The 25807-nt window shown below is 41.9% G+C and overlaps 1 protein-coding gene across 2 annotated transcripts in view; it reads left to right on the top strand.

Annotated features, from left to right (window-relative positions):
• cndp2 (carnosine dipeptidase 2) overlaps positions 1–25807 on the top strand; it is a 67432-nt gene that overhangs the window by 33596 nt on the left and 8029 nt on the right. For both annotated transcript variants that reach the window (XM_043688443.2, XM_043688442.2), the window contains exons 5-10: positions 8888–8976; positions 12706–12906; positions 13814–13898; positions 14824–14984; positions 18134–18298; positions 20945–21086. In XM_043688443.2, the coding sequence (XP_043544378.1) occupies positions 8888–8976; positions 12706–12906; positions 13814–13898; positions 14824–14984; positions 18134–18298; positions 20945–21086 (843 nt within the window). The remainder of the gene's footprint in view (positions 1–8887; positions 8977–12705; positions 12907–13813; positions 13899–14823; positions 14985–18133; positions 18299–20944; positions 21087–25807) is intronic.

Below are 25807 nucleotides of genomic sequence, written 5' to 3' on the forward strand. Positions count from 1 at the left end.
CCTATATCTCACAATTTCCCCTTTTTCTTTAATTACCATTTGTTATCTTCTGCATGTTTCCTTTAAGCATCGCCCCGAAATTCGCAAGCATCATTCCAGAGATTTCATCTATCTTGGTCTCACTCATCCCCTCATTGTTTAGTCGAAAGAGTTTCTCTGCCTGATTCCCTTGTAGGAGCATCTGTTTCATTAAGGCTGTCTCAACTAGTCTTTTGGTGAGCCCTCGTGTACAGGGTATGATACAACAGCCAATGACCACCAATACCCCGACTACTACTATCAGGGAAGTAAGGATGGAAACCACCACCCCCTTCCATTTTCCAAACCATGATTCAAGCCATCCCGTGAGAGATGTCTACTCCTGAATTCTCAGCCAGTTCCTCTGCTAATGTAGTCAATCCCCTTAAGGCCCGAGTAATTGAACCATCAGGCACGGTATTATTAGGAATCAAGATACAACAGCTTCTTCCTAATATCACACACCCTTTTTCTGCTAAAATTATATCAAGGGCCATTCTGTTTTCCTATGCCATCCTACTTGTCGCATCAAGCTGTTCTGTTATTCCTTTAACCACATCTCTTGTATAATTTATAAATCGCTGTTGATTATAGAAAATGTAATTTATCCAATCTACATTTTTATTAATTGTTACCCACCAGAAGAGAGCTGACTCAAAGCCTGCTGCAATCTGGTTGCGAGCCTTGAACTCATCAGGTACCCACCAAGGGACTCCTATAGAATCGAGATAAATCCTGTCATCGAAAGAAGTGTCTAACAGTAATCTCTTACCCATTCCCTTTTTCCCTACTATCTTTTCCTTCTCAAATGCCAGGGTAAATGGAATTGCCAATTGTACAATTGCTCTCCAATCCGGAGGTAGCGTGGGTCTCAATATTTTGCCTCCACAGTACCACCACAGATCCGCTCGGGGAACATTTAGTGCTGAGTAGTTCCCTCTCTTGTCCGTTTCAGTGACATTCTTAATCTCTGTACACAATTTCAGCTCCCCCAAATCTCTAGACCGATTTGTATCTCGTCTACGCACACATGACGTGTGATTTCCAACTGCGGCTGAAAACGGGGGGGGGGGGGGTGCTTTTAAATCTTTCTTCAAGGGAGGGAACTTCAGAGATAGGGAGGTACAATTCCTATCATTCATGCAGTCTCATCCTGATACAGAGCTATCATACATTTCATGCCCCTCCTGTCTTGCTTCCACCCGAGTGGAAAGGGATCCGCCTGGGCCACTGGCCTACCGGAGGCACATGCATAGCAATTGCTTTTGTTCAGACTTTTTACAGTATACTTTACCCATTCAACCCAGGCATTTGCATCCCTGTACCCATTTTCTATTTCGATGGTCTGTTTCAAGCCCTTTACCTCTATAATTTTTACTACTTTAGGATCATCAGGAGGGGTGAAAGGTTGTCTTATTATCCAGTAGTTCTGCCCGTTTTCCCTGTCCTACGCTAATTCAAAAACAACAGCCTGAGAAATCCTTCCCGTTTGCTTTAATTTCTATCCCAAATGTTTCATCTAATTGTATCTCATAGGTGCCCCCCCCCCCCGCCCCCAGACTTGCTTTAGTGCCACGTAGTTTTCTTTATTATTAGGTATATTGGGTTACACTTTTTATCGGGACAATCGCGAGCTGGTCGGAAGGGGGCCTGGTGTACTGTGACGAGACCATTATACCCAGTACCATCCCCGTAGGACTTGAGATGTATCTTTGAGCTGCGGTACTGTCTCTACTTATCTACATCCCCACAATTTACTAAGCTGCATGCATCAGCGTCTATTACTTGTAGATGATCAGACTCCGGAACCATTAATAATATATATGAAGATGATATTTGACAAAATCCCAATACTAAGAGGGCTAACATCATAACTCTAAGCATTCCTAGTATTCTAAAAATCATGCTGAAGCACAAAAAGACTTAATATACAATCCTACAGAAATGATCCCGCGCTCGCCTCGCCACTGTATAATCAGTTACTCATAGTCTCTTTAGTCTGAGTTTCAGTGGGTCTTGCGTTGACTCGGCTGTCCAGACTTCTTCCTCAACTGGAGATTCCACTGGCCCTTTGATCTGAGTGTAGTGAGTCCAGCCTTTCTCCGCCGTCCTTATTGCCGTTTCGGTAGTCAAAAGAGCCTGATACGACCCTTCCCAGTCCGGTTGCAATTTAGTCCCTGTCCATGATCTTACTAAGACCCAATCGCCCGGCCGGATGGGATGAACGGTGAATTCAAGGGGTGGAGTCTGTGCCAAGAAACCCTGTTTCCTGAGGAAAGACAAAGAGGAGGACAAGCCCAGTATATACTTCTTTAAGAACAAATCTTTAGTTTCTGGGATTGGCAGTGGCCAGAGATAGGAATTTCCCGAGGACCTGGACAGTAGGTATTAGGGGATAAACCACCACTTCCTGTGGATTCAGAGCTGCTTCTTTCGTTACCTCATCAGCCAGTAATGTAGCTTTCCATTCTTTAATTTACAATGAATTAATGCAGTCATGTTTTACATTAACCAGGAATCAATATGAAAGTCACTGAGACTGCGTGAAGGGATCCTGCCAATTAATATTGATTCAGGCTAACGCAATCGATTTATTGTAAATATTAATTATTAATTATATATTATATAAATTATAAAAATCATTATGTAATTCAGGGTGGAAACACAAAAAAATGACCAAAACATTTTTAAAACTGTAATTGCGCAATTCTATTTGTTTACCAGTCACTTGTGCTTTCTCATTCTGTTTCTGTAATTGTTTTGCTCGAGCACACTCCTTTTTAAGAACCTCCACAAATTTCAGAGCACCATTTGGGCGGCACGGTGGCACAGTGGTTAGCACTGCTGCCTTACTGCGCCAGAGACCCGGGTTCAATTCCCGCCTCAGTCGACTGACTGTGTGGAGTTTGCACGTTCTCCCCGTGTCTGCGTGGGTTTCCTCCGGATTCTCCGGTTTCCTCCCACAGTCCAAAGATGTGCAGGGTCAGGTGAATTGGCCATACTAAATTGCCCGTAGTGTTAGGTAAGGGGTAAATGTAGGGGTATGGGTGGGTTTCGCTTCGGCGGGTCGGTGTGGACTTGTTGGGCCGAAGGGCCTGTTTCCACACTGTAATCTAATCTAATTTGCAGTTACTGCAGTCCCAATTTGGTGGCAGTATTTTGTCATGAGCGCAAAACTGATTCTTCGTGCCTCTCGTCACAAAACTGTCACCATAATCCAACTAACTCTTTTGTTCCCCGTACCTTGGGCTCAAATTTTAAGGATGACCTTGCTGCCCCTGTATCAACTAGGAAAACTACGTCCTCTTTATAAAGTCCCACCTTTAAATTTATCAAGGATTCCTGATGGGTCCCCGGGGGCAGGAACTCCTGACACCTCTATTTTTCATCAAGGTTCATAAACAGTACTGTCTTTACTTCCTTTTTCAAATTTGGACACTCTGTTAAAGTGACCCGTCCTTTCATAGTAATAACATCCCGCCTGTGGGGATTTCCACTTCGATCCTTGTTCCTGTCCACCAGACCCCTTAACATCCCCTCCTCGACAATTCCGGTTTCTTTCTCCTTTTAGTTTTGTGCTTTCCTTTATTATCTCATCAACCGTGGGCTATCATTATTTTTGCCTTTTGTTTCTACTTCTCATGTTATGTTGCCAAATCAATTGCTGACCCGATTTAACCAACTGAACAGCTTTAGGGCCACCTAATGGTAATTCTTATCACCCAATGTTTTATTTAGACCTTGAGAATTTTTGTTTTTTTTTAAAAGAAATTTTGCAATATTTCTTGCTCCCCAGAACTTCAAATACCAATTCATCAATTCATGCTTGACTAACTTTAAACCCTGTTCCTAAATATTTATATATTTACATTCATTTATTCAGTATTTAATATTTAAAATGTAAAATGCATACAGTTCCCAACTTTGAAATCCACTATAATTACTCAGTTTTAGTCCCTTAATTTAAATCCAAAATTAGTTTTCTTAAGTAGTCCTGACCAATCATTGCTCAATTACAATGCTATAGATCGTGAAATAATCAGAGCTGCCTTAAAAGGATTTGTCTATTCAAGTTTAAAAAAAACTTCTAATGCATGAAAAATGGCCGAGTCCAAGGTCACAGATATTAACTATAGGATTTTGTTTTTACTACAATCTAATGTTGAACTGAAACTTCAACTGTCCTCCATAAATCGCTTTTATGTAAGGATAAAAGATTAGTTAGAAACTAATAGTAAGGCAGTCATGACCTGTAAAAAGAACAGGAGTTATCATTTTTTTTTCATAATCACTATAGAATCCTTAACCTTAAAAGAAATCATGTTAAGTTTTCATAATAAAAATCGGATTCAAAACAGTCCTGGAACTCAAGCTCCAGGGAATAAAGCGCAAACATTCAATCACCAACAAACAAATGTGCATTCAAACCAAATCACAAAGGGTTAAACTTTCTACCAGCTGTACAGCTCTTTTCATTCTCTCTCTTTCACACACCATATCTCACAGACACTTTCTGAGCTTCCCGCAACAACACCTCTGGGTGCTCCTCGCTTCAGCCCTCTATCTTTTGAATATTTTCCTGGATGTCTGGCCATGATTTAGTTACAAAGTGTACCCTCAGTAGCCCTTCAGCCACTAGCCCTTCCGACTTGAAGCATAATCTGATTCCTCCTGAATGTAAGGCTGTTTTCCATTCACATATAAATTCAAATATTTACAAACCCAGTCTTCGTCCGACCCGTACTTTGGCCAGAAGACGGCGGGACGAAGAATGGATTCCTTAGTCCATACAAAGCAACAATATTTAATCATCTTTATCCCTTGTACAAGTATTATTTTTCCAATTCCACAACATCCTGCCCAACGGACTTTCTGGAGGTATGTTGTAAGAGACCCTGCCTCCATTTCCATTGCCTTTATCTTTTGCTCTCCTGGAGGCTTTTTCCTTACCAAGGCACAACCCATATTGAATTCCTTCATTAGTCCCTTATTAACTACTAAAACTCAATCCCGGCCACCAAGGCAGTACTTAAAAGTCAATTTTCCTACCCTGGTCTGTGCACAGAATTGCCTGGACCCTTTTTGCCATATTTTCTATCGACCTCCTAGCACTGTCTGATTCAGATGTCTCTCTAGTGGGATGCGTACCAGTCGCCCAAGGGAGCGGACGCAACCGGCACACGAGACCGCTCCTCAATTGGGAACGGGACGCGTCTTCCCAGTGTCCAGGGCCAGCCACTCCCCACGGCGATAGAAGAACATCCCTGACAGCCCCCAGTTGTGAGAAACAAAGCTCACACACTTCAATAATTTCAGTCCGAGACAAAATCTGAATCAGTAGTGTCCTTTATTTTACTCTTGCAAGAGGGTGTGATGTCCACTGTCTACAAGGCAAGGGACACACACACCGAATTCATCCAATACACGATATTTATATAGTTTGGTTTCTATTTTTTTATTTCATTGCTCCACCCCATTTACATCTTCCACTTCTCTAAGACTGACACCCATTACTCTTGTTTATCTCTTGCCTTATCCGGCCTTATCTGTGACACAATGCTTATTTCTGGCCTCACAAGGCCGTTTGACCACATCCCGCTGTGGGTCATTGTTAGGCATATCCTTTCTTCACCATTATCTATTCCCTCCATCTGTGCCTTCCCCTACCATACTGATCCTTATGACCCTTTTAATTGGGGTTTGTTCCTGTTTCTGTAAAAGTGGGAAACCGATGTCCATACCTACTGTTTATACAGGCGTATCTGGTTTAACCTACATCCTCACAGCACCTTATCTATTTGTCTGTAACATCTACCATTGTTTTGCAGTCACGTTTCATTCATGCATACAATTTTAGCTAATACAAAAACAATTATGTATTTCCTCCACATAGTTTGCATTCTAGTTGACTCAGCTCTTGGCTGAAACAATTACACACTGGTGTGTTCATTTACCTTGCATAAGTAATTATAATTGCAGAAGTAACACTACTTTACCTATATCCCACACTGCTTATTGATATCAGTAATGCTCCTTTCTACTGTCTTCATAGGTTCAGCATTCTGTTGGACAAGATTTGCTCAAGTTCATAAAACTCAATATTGTTCTGGAAATTGTTGCATAATCAGACTTCTACCTGACTGCCAGATTTTTATTGCTAAAGTTAGGCAGCATGGTGACTCAGTGATTAGCATTGTTGCCTCAGCGCCAGGGACCTGGCTTCTACTCCATACTGTCTGTGTAGAGTTTGCACATTCTCAGTGTCTGTATGGGTTTCCTCACACAGTACATAGATGTGCAGGTTGGGTGGATTGGCCATGCTAAATTGCCCACAGTGTTCAGGGATGTGCAGGCTAGATGAATTAGCCATGAGAAATGCAGGGTAACAGGGATAGGGTAGGGATTTGGATTGGGTGGAATGCTCCTCAGAGGATCTGTAATTCGATGGGCTGAATGGCCTGCCTCTGCACTAAAAGAATTTTGGACAATTCATCCCACCCAGACCCCACCCACCATCTCTGTTACCATGCATTTCCCATGGCTAATCCACCTAACCTACACACCCCTGGACACCATAGGCAATTTAGCAAGACCAATCGACCTAACCTGCACATTGCTAGATTGTGAGAGGAAACCAGAGCACCTGGAGGAAGCCCACGCAGACTGGGGAGTACATGCAGACTGCACATAGATAGTTGCCAAGGGTGGAATTGAACTGGCGCTGAGGCAGCTTTGCTAATCGTTGAGTAACTGTGCTGCCCAACTTCAGCAAAAAAACTCTGACAAATCTGATTATTTAACAATTTCCAGAACAATATTGAGTTTTATGAACTTGGGCAAATCTTGTCCAACAGAATGCTGAACCTCTGAAGACAGTAGAAAGGAGCATTATTGATATCAATAAGCAGGAATCTTGAACTATGAGAAGTTAGCAAACAGAGGCCACAGATTGAAACTGAGTTTTATGGATGTGGCTGGAACACACCAAAGAGCACAGCAAGCCACTGTGGGAATTGAGCTGAGTGGAATGGGAGAGTGACTGTAAAAGGAAAGCATTATTAAAGCAGTTTAAAACAAAACACTAAACAGAGTATTACCAAAACAGTCTTATTTGATCAGTCCAACCTGGGTCCCTGGCACTGAGGCACTATTACAGCAATTTACTTTGAGATGCTTCTGAAACTTGCACATTTTGAGTAAAGTCCCGTTTTTGTCAAGAGAAAGCATTTAGTGTCTGTCACTTGGTTCCTAGTTGTGCTCTTTTAAATATTTTTAGGGGAAATTCCTCTCTGTCCCTGCATCAGACCACAAACAATTGGTGATCATCATTTTATTTAAATCCTGTTTCTGCTGGAAAGCAACATGAAGTCAGGGCTTTTGTTTTGTGCTCTTCAGGACTAGGATGCAAGAAAACCAGTTAAAAAGAGAACATCAATTTCTCTGTCAGGAGAATAGGGTGCTGATTGATTGGACTGCCATGAGCATAGAGATGCAGCCTGTTAACTGTTAACTACGCTGTTAACAGTGTAGACTGTTAACTATCAATCTTGGATCTTGACCTTCAGTTACTGGGCTCAAAATGTGACATGCTTGCGCATTCTAGGAACTAAATTTTAAGACACCGTACCCTGTTCTGTGTTGGCGAAAATATTTATATACACATTGTACCTTTTCTCACTGGGAAAGAGTGAAGGAGACTGTGTTAATCTTGGTACTTTCCATGGCAACACCCTGACTTATCAATGTCTACCTGCTTGGTCTAAGAAGTAAGATTGAAAGTTAGTTGTTTTTGCTATGTATCCATGCCAATGGTGGCTCAGCAGGTGCAGGTAAATGTGATTAATTTAGTTTGGTATTGTTGGTCCATACAGACATGGTGGGCTGAAAGGTCTGCTTCTATATGACTCTATCTCTAACTGAACAGCACCCTCATGCCAGAAAGAAAGTTTCAACTTCTTGTGTCCTTTTAGCTCTGTTTAATTTCTGTATTACCAAGCAATTCTAGATCTTTTTAATCAACTTCTTCGTTCATGATATGACATACCTCTGGAGCAAGTGGAATTTATACCCAAGCCTCCTGGGACATGAACACTGCACAACCAAAGCGGAGTAATTATTTATTTATATCCTACCTCTCTTCAGACTTTTTAAACCTCTTCTTACCTCGAAGTACAAACAGGCATTTGCAAAAGTGCTTAAAGTTTAAATGGCTCCAACATTTTAGAGGTAGTCCGTTTTTAAGAAGGGTCAATGGTTGTTAGACTTGTTGATTAGTATTTGTGGAAATTTCTTCAGAAGAAGGTTACTGTTAAGATTCTATTTTTCTCTGTACTCCTCTCCAATTTTTCTTCATAATAATGCAAACTCATTTTTATGAGAAGACTGCAGCAGTTCAAGGCAGTAGCTCACCACCCCCTTCTTGAAGGTAACTAGGGATGGTCAGTAGATGCTCCGATACGATTAATGAATTTAAAGAAAAGTAGAAATGATTGCACAGTGCTTAACACCATTTCTAACTCCTCACATCGAGAAGTGAGTTGTGCACAGCTACGTGCAGCAAGATCTGGGCAGCACACCGGATCGAGCCAATTAAATGGCAAGTCACATTGATGCCAGATAATGACCATTTTCAACATTGAAGTGTAACCATCTTCCCTTGACATTCAGTGTCATTACCAACATTGCAACTCCCCACTCACCCAAACTTAACATGCCATAGTTGTTGCCCCCTTCTCGAAGGTGCTTGGGGATGGGCAATAAAAAGCTGACCTTGCCAGTTATTGCTGCCACATGTGTTTGAATGAATTTAAAAATAAAAGATTGCCACCTTGCTTCTTTAAAATATTTTTAATATTTGACATTTTAATAGGAAAACTATATGGCAGAGGGTCTACAGATGACAAAGGACCAGTGCTGGCATGGCTGAACTGTATTGAAGCTCTTCAAAAACTAAATCAGGTAATAAACTTTTTATCTTTCTGGCTTTTACGAAAAGAAATTGGCTGGGATGCATTATCTCCAGAAGGCAAAGAACAGTTCAAAGTTTTATGCTTACAACAGTCTTTCTTGGCCAGATAATAAACTTGCCCTCCTAAAATTGGTGCACAATTTAATGTTGGACCACAGTTGTTGTGTGGGCACATCATGGACTATGAACTTTGAGTAACCACTTTTGTACATTTCCTCATAGTTTTGACACTGCATTTTGCAGTGTTTACTCAGTGACAATTCACATTTCATTGCAAAGGGATGGGAATGAATTTTAATATTATACAGATTAGTTTCTTATTAAGTCATTGACTCCAGATTTGACTCCATTTTTGAAGGTTGTCAATCAGAGAGTCGATTACTTTTTGAAAACAAAATGATCCTGACCAGTTCAGTTTTGGAATGTTTGTACAGATCTTACTTTTAGCATGCCAGCAATCTAACTTTTTTTCTTTTTTATTCTTCCTTTTTCCTCATTACCTTCTATTTTCTCCACTACTTTCTCAACTTCTGCTTGGATGCAATTTCACACAGGATTTGCAGTTGGGACACAGACTGGCATTCCCATGTTAGGGAATCACAACCATATTTAATCCTGTCACAGAGTCATAGAGATGTACAGCACAGAAACAGAACCTTTGGTCCAACTTATCCATGCTGACCAGATATCCCAACCCAATCTAGTCCCACCTGCCAACGCCTGGCCATATCCCTCCAAAACCTTACTATTCATATCCCCATCCAGATGCCTTTTAAATGTTGCAATTGTACCAGACTCCACCACTTTCTCTGGCAGTTCATTGCACACAGGCACCAGCCTCTGTGTGGAAAAGTTGCTCCTTAGGTTTCCTTTTTTTTAAATATCTTTCCCCTCTTGCCCTTAACCTATGTCCTCTAGTTCTGGACTCCCCCATCCCAGGGAAAAGACTTTGTCTATTTACCCTATCAATGCCCCTCATGATTTTATAAACCTCTATAAGGTTACCCCTCAGCCTCCGACGTTCCAGGGAAGACCGCCCCAGCCTATTCAGCCTCTCTATAGCTCAAATCCTCCATCCTTGTAAATCTTTTCTGAACCCTTTCAAGTTGTGCTACATCCTTCCGATAGGAAGGAGACAAGAATTGCACATAACATTTCAAAAGTGGCCTAACCAATGTCCTGTACAGCCGTAACATGACCTCCCAACTCCTCCTGTACTCAATACTCTGACCAATAAAGGAAAACATAACAATCGCTGCCTTCTCTATCCTATCTACCTGTGACTCGACTTTCAGGGAGCTATGAATCTCCACTCCCAGGTCTCATTGTTCAGCAACACTCCCTAGAACCTTACCATTAAGTGTATATGTCCTGCTAAGAATTGCTTTCCCAAAATGCAGCACCTCACATTTATCTAAATTAAACTTCATCTGCCACTCCTCGGTCCATTGGCTCATCTGATCAAGATCCCGTTGTACTCTGACCTCTACACCTCTAATTTTGGTGTCATCTGCAAACCTACTAACTGTACCTCTTATGCTGGCATCCAAAGTCTTTATACAAATGACGAAAAGTAGTGGTCCCGGCACCGATCCTTGTTTCACTCCACTGGTCACAGGCCTCCAATTTGAAAACAACCTTCCACCACCACCCTCTACCTTCTACCTTTGAGCCAGTTCTGTATCCAAACGGCTAGTAGTCCCTGTATTCCATGAGATCTAACCTTACTAACCAGTCTCCCATGGGGAACCTTATCAAAACTTTACTGAAGTCCATATAGATCACGTCCACTGCTCTGCCCTCATCAATCATCTTTGTTACTTCTTCAAAAAATGCAATCAAGTTTATGAGACATGATTTCCCATGCACAAAGCCATGTTGACTATTCCTAATCAGTCCTTGCCTTTCCAAGTACATGTATATCCTGTCCCTCAGGATTCCCGTCAGGCTCACTGGTCTATAGTTCCCTGGCTTGTCCTTACCGCCTTTCTTAAACAGTGGCACCACGTTCGCCAACCTCCAGTCTTCCGGCACTTCTCCTCTTCTAGGAAGCAATTTGAGAGCAGTCTTGAGTAGGGACATTGGTCACTTTAATGCTATCCTAATGAGGGCAGATGGGCCAGTATGGGCTAGAGCTGAAGCTTTGGCAACTTTCTAGTTTGGTTGAGTAACAACATGATCTGTAATCCAGAGTTATGGAGTTATTACAGTGCAGAAAGAGGCCATTCAGCCCAACATGACTGCACTGGCAAACCAAATGAGCATCTCCCCTAGTGCCACTTTTTTTGGCCTTCTCCCTATAAAGCCGACTTTTTTTTTTAAAAAGTACAGTGTAATTCCCTTCTGAATGCTTCATTTGAATGCTGTACGTTCCAGAACCTAACCATTCAATTGGCAAAAAACCTTTCTGTCATCTCATTTTAATTTCTGCCAATTACCCCAATTCTTTGTCCTCTCATTCACAATCCTTTCAGGAGTAGGAACAGTTTTTCTCTAACTGCTCTGTCTGGACCACTCATAAATTTGAATACTTCTATTAAATCATCTCTCCACTTTCTCTTCCAAGGCAAATATATTGGAGAACTCAGGGCTATTATCTGAACTGAAGTTTCTCATCTTTCGAACCACTCCTATGAATCTGTTCTGCATTCCCTCCAGCGCCTTCACTCCCTCCAGTGCCTTCACTGTCTCACAAAGTGTGACATCCGGAACTTGATGCAATGCTCCCAGTAAAGCCAAACTAATGATTTTGTATGCTGTTTGAATTCTGGGTTTACAACAAGTTCAGTGTCCCTGAGAAGATAACTACTGAAGCAGATGGTACAATGACACTAAACACAATAAATTTGGACACCCGACCCTGCTCAATAATACCGATTTATTGTTCGTTTATCAGCCATATTGATGAGTTAGCCACTTTGTGTTACGTAGAATCTTATTGACAGTGCTTGTGATGTAAGTATGGATGGCTTTCCGTAGCAGTACAAAGCAGCTCTCTGAAAATTGTAGAGTTATTATACCTGGTACTCATGTCCAGATTCATATGCAAAAATGACCAAAGATAATGCTGGTCTTATTATCAGTATATGAGTCAATTAATTTTGTGCATCAAATGCAGTTCTCAGTGGTACTTCATTAAGCCAGATTAATTCATCATTTTTAGATCTATGAACAGGTTGTTCTTTCGGTTTTTGTTTCTTAAATTTAAAGAAAAGGCTACATCAGTAATGACCATGTAACTACTCCCAATTGTTGGAAAAACTCATCTGGTTCACTCATGTCCTTACGTGGTCTGACCTAGATATGATATGGAGATGTCAGTGTTGGACTGGGGTGTACAAAGTTAAAGAAGGTGGTTGTGACCAGCTGATGAAGGAGCAGCGCTCCGAAAGCTAGTGCTTCCAAATAAACCTGTTGGACTATAACCTGGTGTTGTGTGATTGTTAACTTTGACCTAGATATGACTCCAGAGGTGTAGCGATGTGGTTGAGTCTTAACTGCCATTTGAACAATTTAGGAACGGACATTAACTACTGGCCCAGTCAGCAAAGCCTTTGATCAAATTTCTTTTAGAAAAAATGTGAATATAATTTTTCTGTATCACATGCCCCCTGTATAACTCATTTTGGAGGCTGTGATTCACATTCACTGCATTTGCAGTGTCAGATAAATTCTTACACTGGGGAGCTGTGACTGATTTCTTTGTGCCCTTTCTGAAGGAAATCCCTGTCAATATCAAGTTCTGCTTTGAAGGGATGGAGGAATCTGGTTCAGAGGGTCTTGATGACCTAGTGTTTGCCCGCAAAGACACCTTTTTCAAGAGTGTGGATTTTGTCTGTATTTCTGACAACTACTGGCTTGGCAAGAAAAAACCCTGCATAACATATGGACTTCGCGGCATCTGCTACTTCTTTGTGGAGGTACATTTTTTGCATTTTTTTTATTTTGCACCTTAGTATTTCTTTTCATTTTTCAAATGTTGTAAATTGTACACTTGTTAAATTCACTGTTCCTTCTTGTAGATACTAGCAATGTTTTTAAATTTCCGATTCAATGTGCAGTAGAAGCCTTTGACAAAAACCGAAAATGCTGGAGAGCCATCAGCCAGTCAAGTAGCTCCTTGATTGATGCCCTTTCACAGGATTGGAGAATCTCCACTTACCGGCTCCTCCTAAGCAATATAGAGGCAGAAGAAAAAGTATAGTGGGAGGAAAGCACAGAACGGAATGGCAGGTGGATAAAATGAGGTGATGGGGAGTGAAGAAACTGATGATTGTGCTCTTGGAATAGAATGAGTAGAAACAAAAGTTGGAGACTGAGAACAAATCAGATTTCAGGATGAGCATTCTGATTCATTTTTTTAAAATTCTGGAACCCTGGTACGATGCCTTCAGTCAATGACCAGTGCTGCATCTGTTGGACTTGATATGACCTGTATTTGAAGGTCTGCAATGAAGCGGAGTGCCCAATCCTTCTCTAATCATTGATGGATTTGCCCATCACTTTGACAGATGAATCTTCAGCAAAAAAAGTCTGGTTAACAGTCCTGGTGGATGTTGTTTGTGCTTGACGTTAGACCCAGTCTTGATTGTGCACAATCAATGGCTGATCCCCTGAATGATGACAATATGGAAGGATGGTTAGAGGCATTGAATTTCTACTACACTCCGTTCTCTCCATTCCTTAATGAAAGACACTCCTTCATTTTGATTTGTCCAAGGTGTTTTCTTTTCAGAGGCTTTGCTGGAGTAACCTGACTGTAAGGAGTTGGAAGTTGCTGTGTAAATACGGAGTATTTGAGGCTAACATGTTATGGTTTCAATGCAGGTTGAATGCTCGAACAAGGATCTGCATTCCGGTGTCTTTGGCGGTTCTGTGCACGAAGCGATGACAGACTTGATCTATCTATTAAGTAAGAGCTCCTGGATTACTGCCATCAAAATCGTTGTAGGTGACCTTACATTAGTGAATTCTCAAAGCCTAGTAGGGACAGCAAGAAATACTGATCCAGCCAGTCACACCCACTTCCCATGAGAGAATTTATAAAACATAGTGCATCCCTCTGATTTGCAAACTACGTTCTAAGTGCTGGTGTGAGTAAAGGGGCAGAAAATACAGACATTATGAGAAATGTGTTACCAAGGACTGCATTTCCTGTAATGTAAACTTTTTTTTACACATTTATTCCATTTATACAGTGGACCAGCTTCCTTAAAACCCTTTATTTGTCTCTGCACAAACAGGCTGTGTCTCCTCCACCCATCTGGCCTCATCTACCACTCCTCACGCTCGCTCCTGTTACTCATTCTACCCCCCCCCCATTCAGTTCCCGCTCTCGCACGCTCCCCCCGCCCTCGCACACTCCCCCCGCCCATTCGCGCACCTCCCCGCGCTCTCCACCACCACCCCCCTCCAGCTTTCTCTCTGCTCTTGCTTTCTTGCTCTCGCTCTCGCTCTTCTCACTTTCCCTCCTCTTCCTTGCACAGATATCCATTATGTGCTTGGCCCTTCTCTTCTAACACCATTACCTTCTGGCAAGATTTAGGATGAAGCTTGGGTTTCATCTCCGTCACCAACAACAAACCTGAAATCGACAATTTACTGTTTGTCGCAAACATACTCCCATAAGTCTGTGTGTGTAACAGATTCCTAAATGTTTGTTAATTATCCAGGCTTTCAGCACGAGTTGCAGATCATTCACCTGATTAACTTTGTTGTGCTGTTATTATAAATTAAGATTTTGTTTAATATTATTAGTAAATATTAGTTGATATAGGGATATGAAGTTGTGTGGACATGTCTGATAAGCTGTCTAACCAAAGCCCTGGTTTGAATAGGCAAGTTGGTAGACAAGAAAGGAAAAATTCTCATTCCTGGTATTGATGAATCAGTAGCACCACTCACTGAGGAGGAAAAGGCGTTGTATGAGAAAATAGACTTTGATGTGGAAGAATATTGCAAAGATACAGGTGGCTGCCAACTGCTGCATACCACTAAGGTATGTTTATTTACAATTTAACATTCTGTAGACAGTTATTGTAATATTCAAGTGCAAACTCTGTTCCTGACAATCTCTTCAAATTACGCATTTGCCTTCGTGGATGGACTGATGTAGATTTGTGAAAGGTGGGATTCTGAAGGAAATTAAAAGTTTGATCATTAAGCAGATATTCCTCCATGGGATCTGTGCATCATGGGTAAAACCAGCATTTGTTACCCATCCCGAGGGTAACCCCTTTGCTGTATACCTGAAGTCACATGTAGGACAAACCAGGGAAAGACAGCAATTTCCTTCCCTAAAAGTCATTAGTGAATCGATGGGCTTTTATGATGATCGTTGTCATAGTCACCATGACTAAGTGGCTTTATTTTCTATGTTTACTGATTGAACAATGTTAGCCTCAGCCTCTGGATTATCACTGCAGTGACAGTACCACCAAACACTTGATTTTGCAAGCAGTGATGAATGGACAGCACTGCTATTACGCAGACACTTGCTAACCGGTTTTTACATTTAAACCTGTCATTTCAGCACTGCACCATCTGCACGAGATCTATCACCTTCACAATCAATCAGACCGAATAATATTCATTGAGGTATATAGTGTTCAACACCTGAAACAAATTAGAATACTTTAATTCAATGTTAGATCATGTCTAAGGCAAAATAAAGTGAAGAAAAGAGGAATGGGGACTAAGTGAGAAAGAGTCAAGTAAATAAGTGCTTTAACTTTTATAGCTGCCTGATTATTAATACAAGTTAGAAGGAATTAATTCCATACTTCAGGGTTCATCAGTAATGAGAATATTTATTTCTCAATTAATATTCAAGTACTCTTAATAGAGAAGGTCTAATCTTTTATGGGTATCTTTAGTGGGTAACTCTTGTTTAAGTACTGCAACTTCAACTTCACAGCTCTTGTGCTGAGTATCTTAACACTAATGTTGCAAAACTGTGGAGGAGATTTGTTGTATCTGTGGGGACACCAATAGTTACTGACTGATTTACTTCTGAATAATAGTTAGCCTTGACAACCTCTGAGGAAAAATCCAGACCATTAATTTACAAATTTTTATACTCTGAAGATCTACGTACTTAGCTATTAAGTGAAAAGTTAGAAATTTTTAATGTGACCAGCTGACACCTCTTTCGAATAATAGTGAATACTTAACTACAGGTACAGGTGTTCTGGAAAAAAATGACTTTTAACATGAAGGAGTTGACAGTATTTTTAAAAAAAAGGAAGCTTTTTTCCATCCATTTACTTAAATTTAGCAAGCAATTGTATAAGTAGTTAAGTTGACAAGACATGTTGACAAAGGTCAAACAGTTTGATTTCAGTGAGGCATTTGGTAAGGTTCCCCACGGTAGGCTCATTCAGAAAATTAGGAAGTATGGGATACAGAGAAATTTGGCTGTCTGGATACAGAATTGACTGGTCAAAAGAAGACAGCAAGTGGTAATGGATGGGAAGTATTTCATCTGGAGGTCAGTGACCAGTGGAGTCCCGCAGGAATCTGTTCTTGGGCCTCTGCTCTTTGTAATTTTTATAAATGACTTGGATGAAGAAGTGGAAGGATGGGTTATAAGTTTGCCAGTGACACACAGGTCAGTGGTGTTGTATATGATGTCAGGGGCTGTTGAAGGCTACACCATGTCATTGACAGGATGCGGAACTGGGCTAAGAAGTGGCAGATGGAGTTCAACCTGGATAAATGCGAAGTGATTCGTTTTGGAAAGTTAAATTTGAATGCTGAATTAAAGACAGAATTCTTTGCAGTGTGGAAGAACAGCAGGATCTTGGAGTCCATGCACATAGATCCCTCGAAGTTGTTACCCAAGTTGATAGGTTTGTTGAGAAACTGTATGGTGTTTTGACTTTCATTAACAGGGGATTGAGCTTAAGAGCCGTGAGATTTTGCTGCAGCTCTACAAAACCCTGGTTAGACAACACTTGGAATATAATGTCCAGTTCTGATCACCTTGTTACAGGAAAGATATAGATGCTTTAGAGAAGGTGCAGAGGAGATTTACCAGGATGCTGCCTGGATTGGAGGACATTTCCTATGAAGAGAGGTTGAGTGAGCTAGGGCTTTCCACACTGGAGAGAAGTAGGAAGAAAGGTGACTTGATAAAGCTATACAAGGTGATGAGAAGCATAGATAGAGTAGATAGCAAGAAGCCTTTCCCCAGGTCAGAAATGTCACAAGGTCTCATAATTTTAAGGTGATTGAAGGAAGGTATGGGGGAATGGCAGAAGTAGGTTATTTACAGAGTGGTGGGTGCATGGAATGCACTGCCAGCAGTGGTAGTAGAGTCAGAGACATTAGGGACATTTAAGCGACTGCTGGACTAGCACGTGGACAGCAGTAAATTGAGGGGTGTGTAAGTTAGAATAAATAGAATCCATAGAGTGTGGAAACAGGCCCTTTGGCCCATCAAGTCCACACCAACCCTCCGAAGAGTATTCCATCCAAACCCATTCCCCAACCCTAATAGTCTACATTTATCCCAGGCCAATGCACCCAATCTACATATTCCTGAACACTATGGGCAATTTAGCATGGCCAATTCACCTAACCTGCACGTCTTTGGATTGTGGGAGGAAACCAGAGCACCTGGAGGAAACCCACGCAGACATGGGGAGAATTGTGCAAACTCCACATAGACAGTCAAACAAGACTGGAATTGAATCTGGGGTACCTGGCACTGAGAGGCAGCAGTGCTAACCACTAAGCCACTGTGCTGCTGTGGTTAGGTTGATTTTAGATTAAGATGAATTCTTGGCACATCACCGTGGGCCAAAGAGCCTGTATTATGCAGTACTGTTCTATCTTTAGAACTATTTCCAAAGAAAACTTTGGGATTAGATATGAATGCTGAATTAAACCAAAAAAGTTAACTTTGTACTAAAGTGTAAGTGTTGCAGCACTGTTTGATTTGCTCTGATATGGCAACCTGACACTACAGCAAGGAATGCTGAAATCCAGAACAAGCATGTTTTTAATGTAAAATACATCTGACTTTTACGTTAATGTTTGAGACAAGAAAAGATGTTTCTTTTTTCAAGCTTATTGCACAACTGGTATGTTTTGTTGGTCACTGCTTATTAAACTATGGTACCCCTTTTGATAATGTCTTCACAGGAACAAATTCTGATGCACAGGTGGAGATATCCATGCTTGTCTTTACATGGCATTGAGGGAGCTTTTGCTGGTTTGGGAGCTAAAACTGTAATTCCTAGGAAAGTTATTGGAAAGTTTTCCATTCGATTGGTACCTAATATGGATCCAGTAATGGTGGAGAAGCAGGTATGGAGCTTTTATTCAGAAAGCAACAGATGTTTGCTTCAGACTTTGCTGTCCCACTTTAGATCCACATACACTTTGTATAATCTCCTTCGCCCCTTTTCCTTCTTATTTACTTCTACATCCTATTCACCCTCATACAAAATATCTGGTACATCTAACTCTGAAGTTACTGGAATACATCTGATCAAATCTCTCACTAGCAGTTTAACAGTAAAGATAAGATACTATTGATGCTGGAAATCTGAAACAAACATGGTGCTGGAGAAACTCAGGTTTGCCAACTTCTGTTCACGTTTCAAGCCCAAAATGCCTTTTTGGAATGGTTTGAGTGTCATTTTGGCATTTCTTTTCGATTTGATCAAAAGATAAGTTGAGCTGTTCTGTTATCAGTGTATGGAAATGTGTTGCTGGAAAAGCGCAGCAGGTCAGGCAGCATCCAGGAAACAGGAGAATCGACGTTTCGGGCATAAGCCCTTCTTCAGGAAGGGCTTATGCCCGAAACGTCGATTCTCCTGTTCCCTGGATGCTGCCTGACCTGCGCTTTTCCAGCAACACATTTCCAGCTCTGATCTCCAGCATCTGCAGACCTCACTTTCTCCTCATGTTATCAGTGTATGACTAAAACCTAGTTGATCTTAACTGTGTTAGCACAATGTCCTTTATCAGCAGTTCAAAACCAGCCAAGATCAATAGATTCAAAGTCCTCTCCTTTTGTAAGCAAGGTTTGGTGGTATGATTTTGCTTCCAAGTAGAAATGAGAGACCCTTGCTTGACCAAACTTTTTTGAATTCTGTGAGGAGCTACAGATTGGATGATGGTAAAATGTATATGTAATTGGTCTGGATTTTCTAAAGGCCTTTGATATGGTCCTCCATAATAGACAAATTAATAAAATCAGGGAATATGGGATTAGGAGACTAGTGGCAGAATGAGTTCATCCTAGCCAAAAAGGCTTGCCAAATCCAATCCATCCAATTACCGTCCTTTTACTGTTGAATAATATTAGACAGCACTGTCTCACTGTACCCACTAAACACTTGCTCACTAATGCTCAATTTACATTTTACCAGGACCATTTACTCTTGAGTTCACTAAATCCTTAGTTCAAATATGGACAAGGTGCAAAATTACAGAGATGAGGTCAGAGCGAGTGCCCTTGGCATCAATTCTACGTTTGATCGTGAGATTGTATTGACCTAGCAAAACTGGAGTCATTGGAAATAAGGGGGAAAACTCTCAGCTGGTTAGAGCCAGACCAGGCACACAGGAAGATGGTTGTAGTTGTTCAAGGTCAACCCATCTCAGCTATAGGACATCTCTACAGGAGTTCCTCAGGATACTGTCCTCTAGTCGAATGTGTGTTGCTGGAAAAGCACAGCAGGTCTGGCAGCATCTGAGGAGCAGGAAAATCAATGTTTCAGGCCGGAGCTCTTCATTAGGAATGAGGCTGGGAACCTCTGGGATGGAGGGATAAATGGGAGGAGGAGGGGGATGGGGCTGGGGAGAAGGTAGCTGAAAGTGCAATAGGTGGATGGAGGTAGGGGTAAAGGTGATAGAGCAGAGAGGAGGGTGGAGCGGATAGGTGGGAAGGAAGATTTGACGGGTGGGACAGGTCATGAGGGCAATGCTGAGCTGGAAAGTTGAAACTGGGGTGGGGGGGGGGGGAGGGAGAAATGAGGAAACTCGTGAAGTCCACGTTGATTCCCTGGGATTGTAGGGTCCCGAGGTGGAAGATAAGATGTTCTTTCTCCAGGTGTTGCGTGGTGAGGGAGTAGCGATGGAGGAGGCCCAGAACCTGTCTGCTCTACATTGGGGAAACTGGACACGTTCTCGCAGAGCACTTCGGAGAACATCTCCGGGACACTCTCACCAACCAACCCCACCGCCCCCTTGGCCGAACGTTTCAACTCCTCCTCTCACTCTGCTGAGGACATGCAGGTGTTGGGCCTCCTATCGCCACTCCCTCACCACCCGACACCTGGACAAAGAATGCTTTATTTTCCACCTCAGGGCACTTCAACCCCAGGGCATCAATGTGGACTTCACTCGTTTCCTCATTTCCCCTCGCTCCACCTTTACCCCAGTTCCAACCTTCCAGCTCAGTACCACCCTCATGACCTGTCCCACTTGTGAATCTTCCTTCCCACCTATCCACAGCAACCACCTCACTGACCTATCACCATTTCCCCCACCTCCATCCACTTATTGCACTCTTAGCTACCCTCTCCCCAGCCTCACCTCCCTCCCCCCCCCACTCCCATTTATTTCTCCACTCCCGAGGCTCCCAGCCACATTTCTGATGAAGAGCTCCAGCATGAAATGTCAATTTTCCTGCACCTCGGATGCTGCCTGACCTGCTGTGCATTTCCAACAACACACTGTCAAGTTTGATCTCCAGCATCTGCAAACTTCACTGTCTCCATAGTGTCCTAGGGTCCAATCGATAGCTGCTTTGCTATAACAAGGTCCTCTTGTAAAATCCCACACTGTGATAAAGCAAACTTCCTCTGAACCTGCTTGCAGCTTAATTTGGATTAACAGTTACAGAGGAATTAAATGTTTTCCCTTTAGCATAACTGGCAACTTTCCAGATTTTTCTTCCCCTCCCCCTTCTCACGCTCTTAAGAATTAATTTGCACTGTCTAGGTTGTAGGTTATATCAAGAAGACTTTTGCTGAATATGGAAGTCCGAACAAACTGAATGCCTACATGAGTCACGGTACAAAGGCCTGGCTGGGAAACTATAACCATCCTCACTTTAATGCTGGCAGGAATGCAATGAAAACAGGTTGGTGAAGGCATCTTATTTAAATATTTGTTTTCCATTCACAGCAAACTTAACATGCAATAACTGGGCAAGCATCCACATTTTACAGTTAATCTGTTATAGACCAGGCCAAACCCCCTCAAGACATCTTAAGGTTGCCCAGATCCTAACATTTTCTTTATTTTAAAGGCAGATGTAAGGTGGATATTCCAGAAGTGATGCAACTGGTCAAACCACTCTGCTTTCAACAAGACAGAATTTATTTAAACATTATGGATGAAACACAAACAAAAGAAAAGAGTTTTTGATAACCCATCCAATATGATATCACAACTTAACAAAGTTGTTCCAATCCCTGCAACATCCCATACATACACCCCTTAGCAAAAGGTAAATTCAAACATAGGTTCTTACAGGCAGGAGAGATTTCAGAGAGAAAACCCAGGCAAGACCTCTGTTGAAGTATGGAATCTCTCTTCACTGGAGAAGTTTCTCTGCCACCAGCAGTTTTCTGACTCCCTGCTGAAAAAACTAAACCAAGCCTGAACTGCGAGAACTGGCCACTCCCCTGCCATTGTTTTTAAGTAAATATTTCCAGACATAACAGCATGTCTGCCTTTATGACTCCTCTTGAAAAAAAAACTAAAGACAATATAACCTTGTTAAAGAGGCAGCATTGTCACAAGTCATACTGACTTAACTCAGTTTTGAAATTGGGTCACTGGAAGCAAAATATTAACCCTGCTTTCTCTCCAAAGATGTTGCCAAACCTGCTGAGCTTCTCTGGCAATTTCCAGCATCCTCAGTTAGAGTCATAAGCATGTACAGTAGGGAAACAGACCCTTTGGTCCAATCCGTCCATGCCAACCAAATCTTCTAACCTAATCCAGTTCCATTTGCCAGCACTTGATCCATAGCCATCTAAAACCTTCCTATTCATGTACCCATCAGATGCCTTTTAAATGTTGTAATTGTACCAGCCTGCACCACTTCCTCTGGCGGCTCATTTTATACATGCACCACCCTCTATGTGAAAATGTTGCTCTTCAGATCCCTTTTAAATCTTTACCCTCTTACTAACACCTATGCCCTCTAATTCTGGACTCCACCACCTCAGGGAAAAGGCCTGAAAGGCAACCCTCACCACCACCACTTTCTCTTCTACCTTCGACCAGTTCTGTATCCAAATGGCTAGTTCTCACTGTATTCCTTGTGATCTAACCTTGCTAATCAGTGTACCATGAGGAACATTATTAAATGACTCATTGAAGTCCATATAGATCACATCCACCACTCTGCCCTCATCCTCTTCATTACTACTTCAAAAAACTCAATCAAGTTCGTGAGACATGATTTTCCATGCATAAAGCTATGCTGACTGTCCCTAATAAGTCCTTGTCTTTCCAAATACACGTACATCCTGTACCTCAGGATTCCTTCCAGCCACTTGACCCCCACTGATGTCAAGCTCACCAGTCCAAAGTTCCCTGGCTTATCCTTATCACCTTTCTTTAAATAGTGGCACCACATTCGACAACCTCCAGTCTTCCGGTACCTCACCTGTGACTATTGATGATACAAATATCTCAGCAAGTGGCCCAGCAATCATTTGCCTAGCTCCCACAGAGTTCTATGGTATGCCTGATCAGGTCGTGTGGATTTATCCACTTTTATGAGTTTCAAGACATCCAGCACCACCACCTCTGTAATGTGGACATTTTTCAAGATGTTACCATCAATTTTACCACATTCTATATCCTCCATCTACTTCTCCACAGTAAACACTGATGCAAAATACCTATCTCCTGTGGCTCCACACAAAGGCTGCCTTGCTGATCTTCAAGGCGTCCTATTCTTTCTCTAGTTATGCATTTGTCCTTAATGTATTTATAAAAAACTTTTGGATTATCTTTAACTCTATTTGCCAAAGCTATCTCATGTCTGCTTTTTGCCTTCCTGATTTCACTCTTAAGTATACTCCTACTGCCATTATACTCTTCTAAGGATTCACTCAATCTCTGCTGTCAATACCTGATATGTTTCCTTCCTCCTCTTAACCAAAGCCTCAATATCTCTAATTATCCAGCATTCCCTGTACCTTGCCTTGCATTGTTTTTCACCCTAACAGGAATATACTTTCTCTGGATTCTCGTTATCTCATTTTTGAAGGCTTCCCATTTTCCAGCTGACCCTTTACCTGCGAATATCTTCACCCAATCAACTTTTGAAAGTTCTTGCGTAATACCGTCAAAATTGGTCTTCCTCCAATTTAGAACTTCAACTTTTAGATCCGGTCTATCCTTTGCCATCACTATTTTAAAACGAATAGAATTATGGTCGCCAGCCCAAAGTGCTCCCCCACTGACCCCTCAGTCACCTACGTTGCCTTATTTCCCAAGAGTAGGTCATGTTTTGCATTTTATCTAGTATGTGCATCCACATACTGAACCAAAAATGTTATTATGACATACACTTAACAAATTTCTCTCCATCTAAACCATTACCACTAATGCAGTTCTAGTCTGTTTGGAAAGTTAAAATCTTCTACCATAACTACCCTATTATTCTGACAAATAACAGAGATCTCCTTACAAATTTGTTTCTCAAATTTCCACTGACTATTGGGGGGGGGGGGGTCTGTAATACAATCCCAAAAAGGTAATCATCCCTTTCTTATTTCCACCCAAATAACCTCCCTGGATGTAGTCCCAGGAAGAGCCTCCCTAAGTACAGCCATAATGTTATGCCTTATCAAAAACATCACTCCACCTCCTCTCTTGCCCCCTTTCTATGCTTCTTATAGCATTTGTATCCTGGAACGTAAAGCTGTCAGTCCTGTCCATCCCTGAGCTGCATCTAAGTAATTGCTATGATATCCCAGACCCATGTTCCTAGTCATGCCCTGAGCTCATCTCCCTTCCCTCTTGGGTGTCTTGCATTGAAGTAAATGCAGTTTAATTTATCAGTCCCATTTTGTTCTCTTTGTCCCTGCCTGTCTTGATTTTGACTTGCTCTTTCTCCCAAATGTACCAGTCTCAGATTGATTTCTTTTCTCACTATCTCCCTGACACACACACACACACACACACACACACACACACACACACACACACACACACACACACACTCACTCCACTCTCCTTATTAAATCCTCCTGAGCAACTCTAGCAAATCTCCCCGCCAGTATATTAGATTCCTTCCAATTCAGGTGCAATTCATTCTCCTTATTCAGGTCATTTCTACCCAAGGAGAGATTCCAATGATCCAAAAATGTGAACCTTTCTCCCCTGCACCAGCTCCTCGGTCTCTGCTCTTCAGTAGCCTTCACTAGCTCGTAGCGTTGGGAGTAATCTAGATATTAGTACCCTCACGAACCTCCTTTATAAATTCATGATTAAGTTCCTATATTCTCCCTTCAGAATCTCATCCTTTTCTTTTCCGATATCATTAATTCCAATGTGCATAGCAACCCCTGTTGGTCCCTCTCCTCTTTGAGAATATTCTGCTCTCTGTCCTGATACCCTTTATCCTGGCACCAGGGAGGCAACACACCGGTCTGACTTCTCGCTACTGGCCGCTGAAATGTCTGTCTGTGCCTCTGACCAGACCCCTATCACAATCAATCACTTGGGACTGAACATATCCCTTGCAACATTACAGCCAGTCTTGGTACCAGAAACTTGGCTGTTCATGCTACGTTCCCCTAGTTTGCATGGGTTTCTTCGGGGTGCTCTGGTTTCCTCCCACAGTCCAAAAAAGTGCAGGTTAGGTGAATTGGCCATGCTAAATTGCCCGTAGTGTTAGGTGAAGGGGTAAATGTAGGGGAATGGGTCTGGGTGGGTTGCACTTCGGCAGGTCGGTGTAGACTTGTTGGGTCGAAGGGCCTGTTTCCACACTAAGTAATCTAATCTAATCTAAGTAAGAGTCCAACACCCCCTACATTTTCCAAAACAGCATCATTGCTTGAGATGGGGATAGCCACAGGAGACTCCTGCACTACCTGCCATCCTCTCCGACCTTTCCTGGAGGCAACCCATCTACCTGACCTGTATCTGTGGTTTTTCTCCCTTTCTATAACTGCCATCCATCACATCCCCTAGCTCCTGTAAATTCTTCATTGCCTCTAGCAGCCACTTCAGCTGATCCATGCGATCTGATAGGATGCAGAACTAAATACACTTCCTACAGACATAATCATCAGTAATATGGAAACTCTCCCTAGACTACCACATCTGTCAGGAAGAGCACATCACTCTACTGAAGGCCATCTTTGCTCCTTAATCTTTAGGCCCAGAAAATAGCCCCATCTTACTGCTCTAAAACACACTGCTCCAAGCTAATTTAGTCCTATGTTTTATACTTTTAAAATTTTAATCACAAGACCAATCTCAATAAAACATATAATTAAGGAAGAACCCACTCTACTCACTATTGTAGACTTACAGCAAGGTTACTCTTAAAAACTAAGCACTTAGCTTCTCCTGTGCTGAGAGCTCTCCTACACAGGTTCCTCCAAGGTCAGTTGAGTTTTGCTGTTAGTTTTTTTTTTAAGTTAACTGGTTTGTATTTGTCTAGACTTGCTCTATCACCCATTTTTGTTAACATCAGTTGATTGACAAGCAGCTAATGTTATTTCCTTTCCTAGTAAACTACTGTAATAATGTCTCTGCTGTCCCTTCATTAGATTACATCCATACTCATTAGAAATAGTTAATGAACCAGATTTTAATACTTTAACATCC

This window comes from Chiloscyllium plagiosum, unplaced genomic scaffold (assembly GCF_037043375.1).
Source record: "Chiloscyllium plagiosum isolate Xiang-an unplaced genomic scaffold, Cpla_swu_hap1 HiC_scaffold_4, whole genome shotgun sequence".
Taxonomy (NCBI): Eukaryota; Metazoa; Chordata; class Chondrichthyes; order Orectolobiformes; family Hemiscylliidae; genus Chiloscyllium; species Chiloscyllium plagiosum.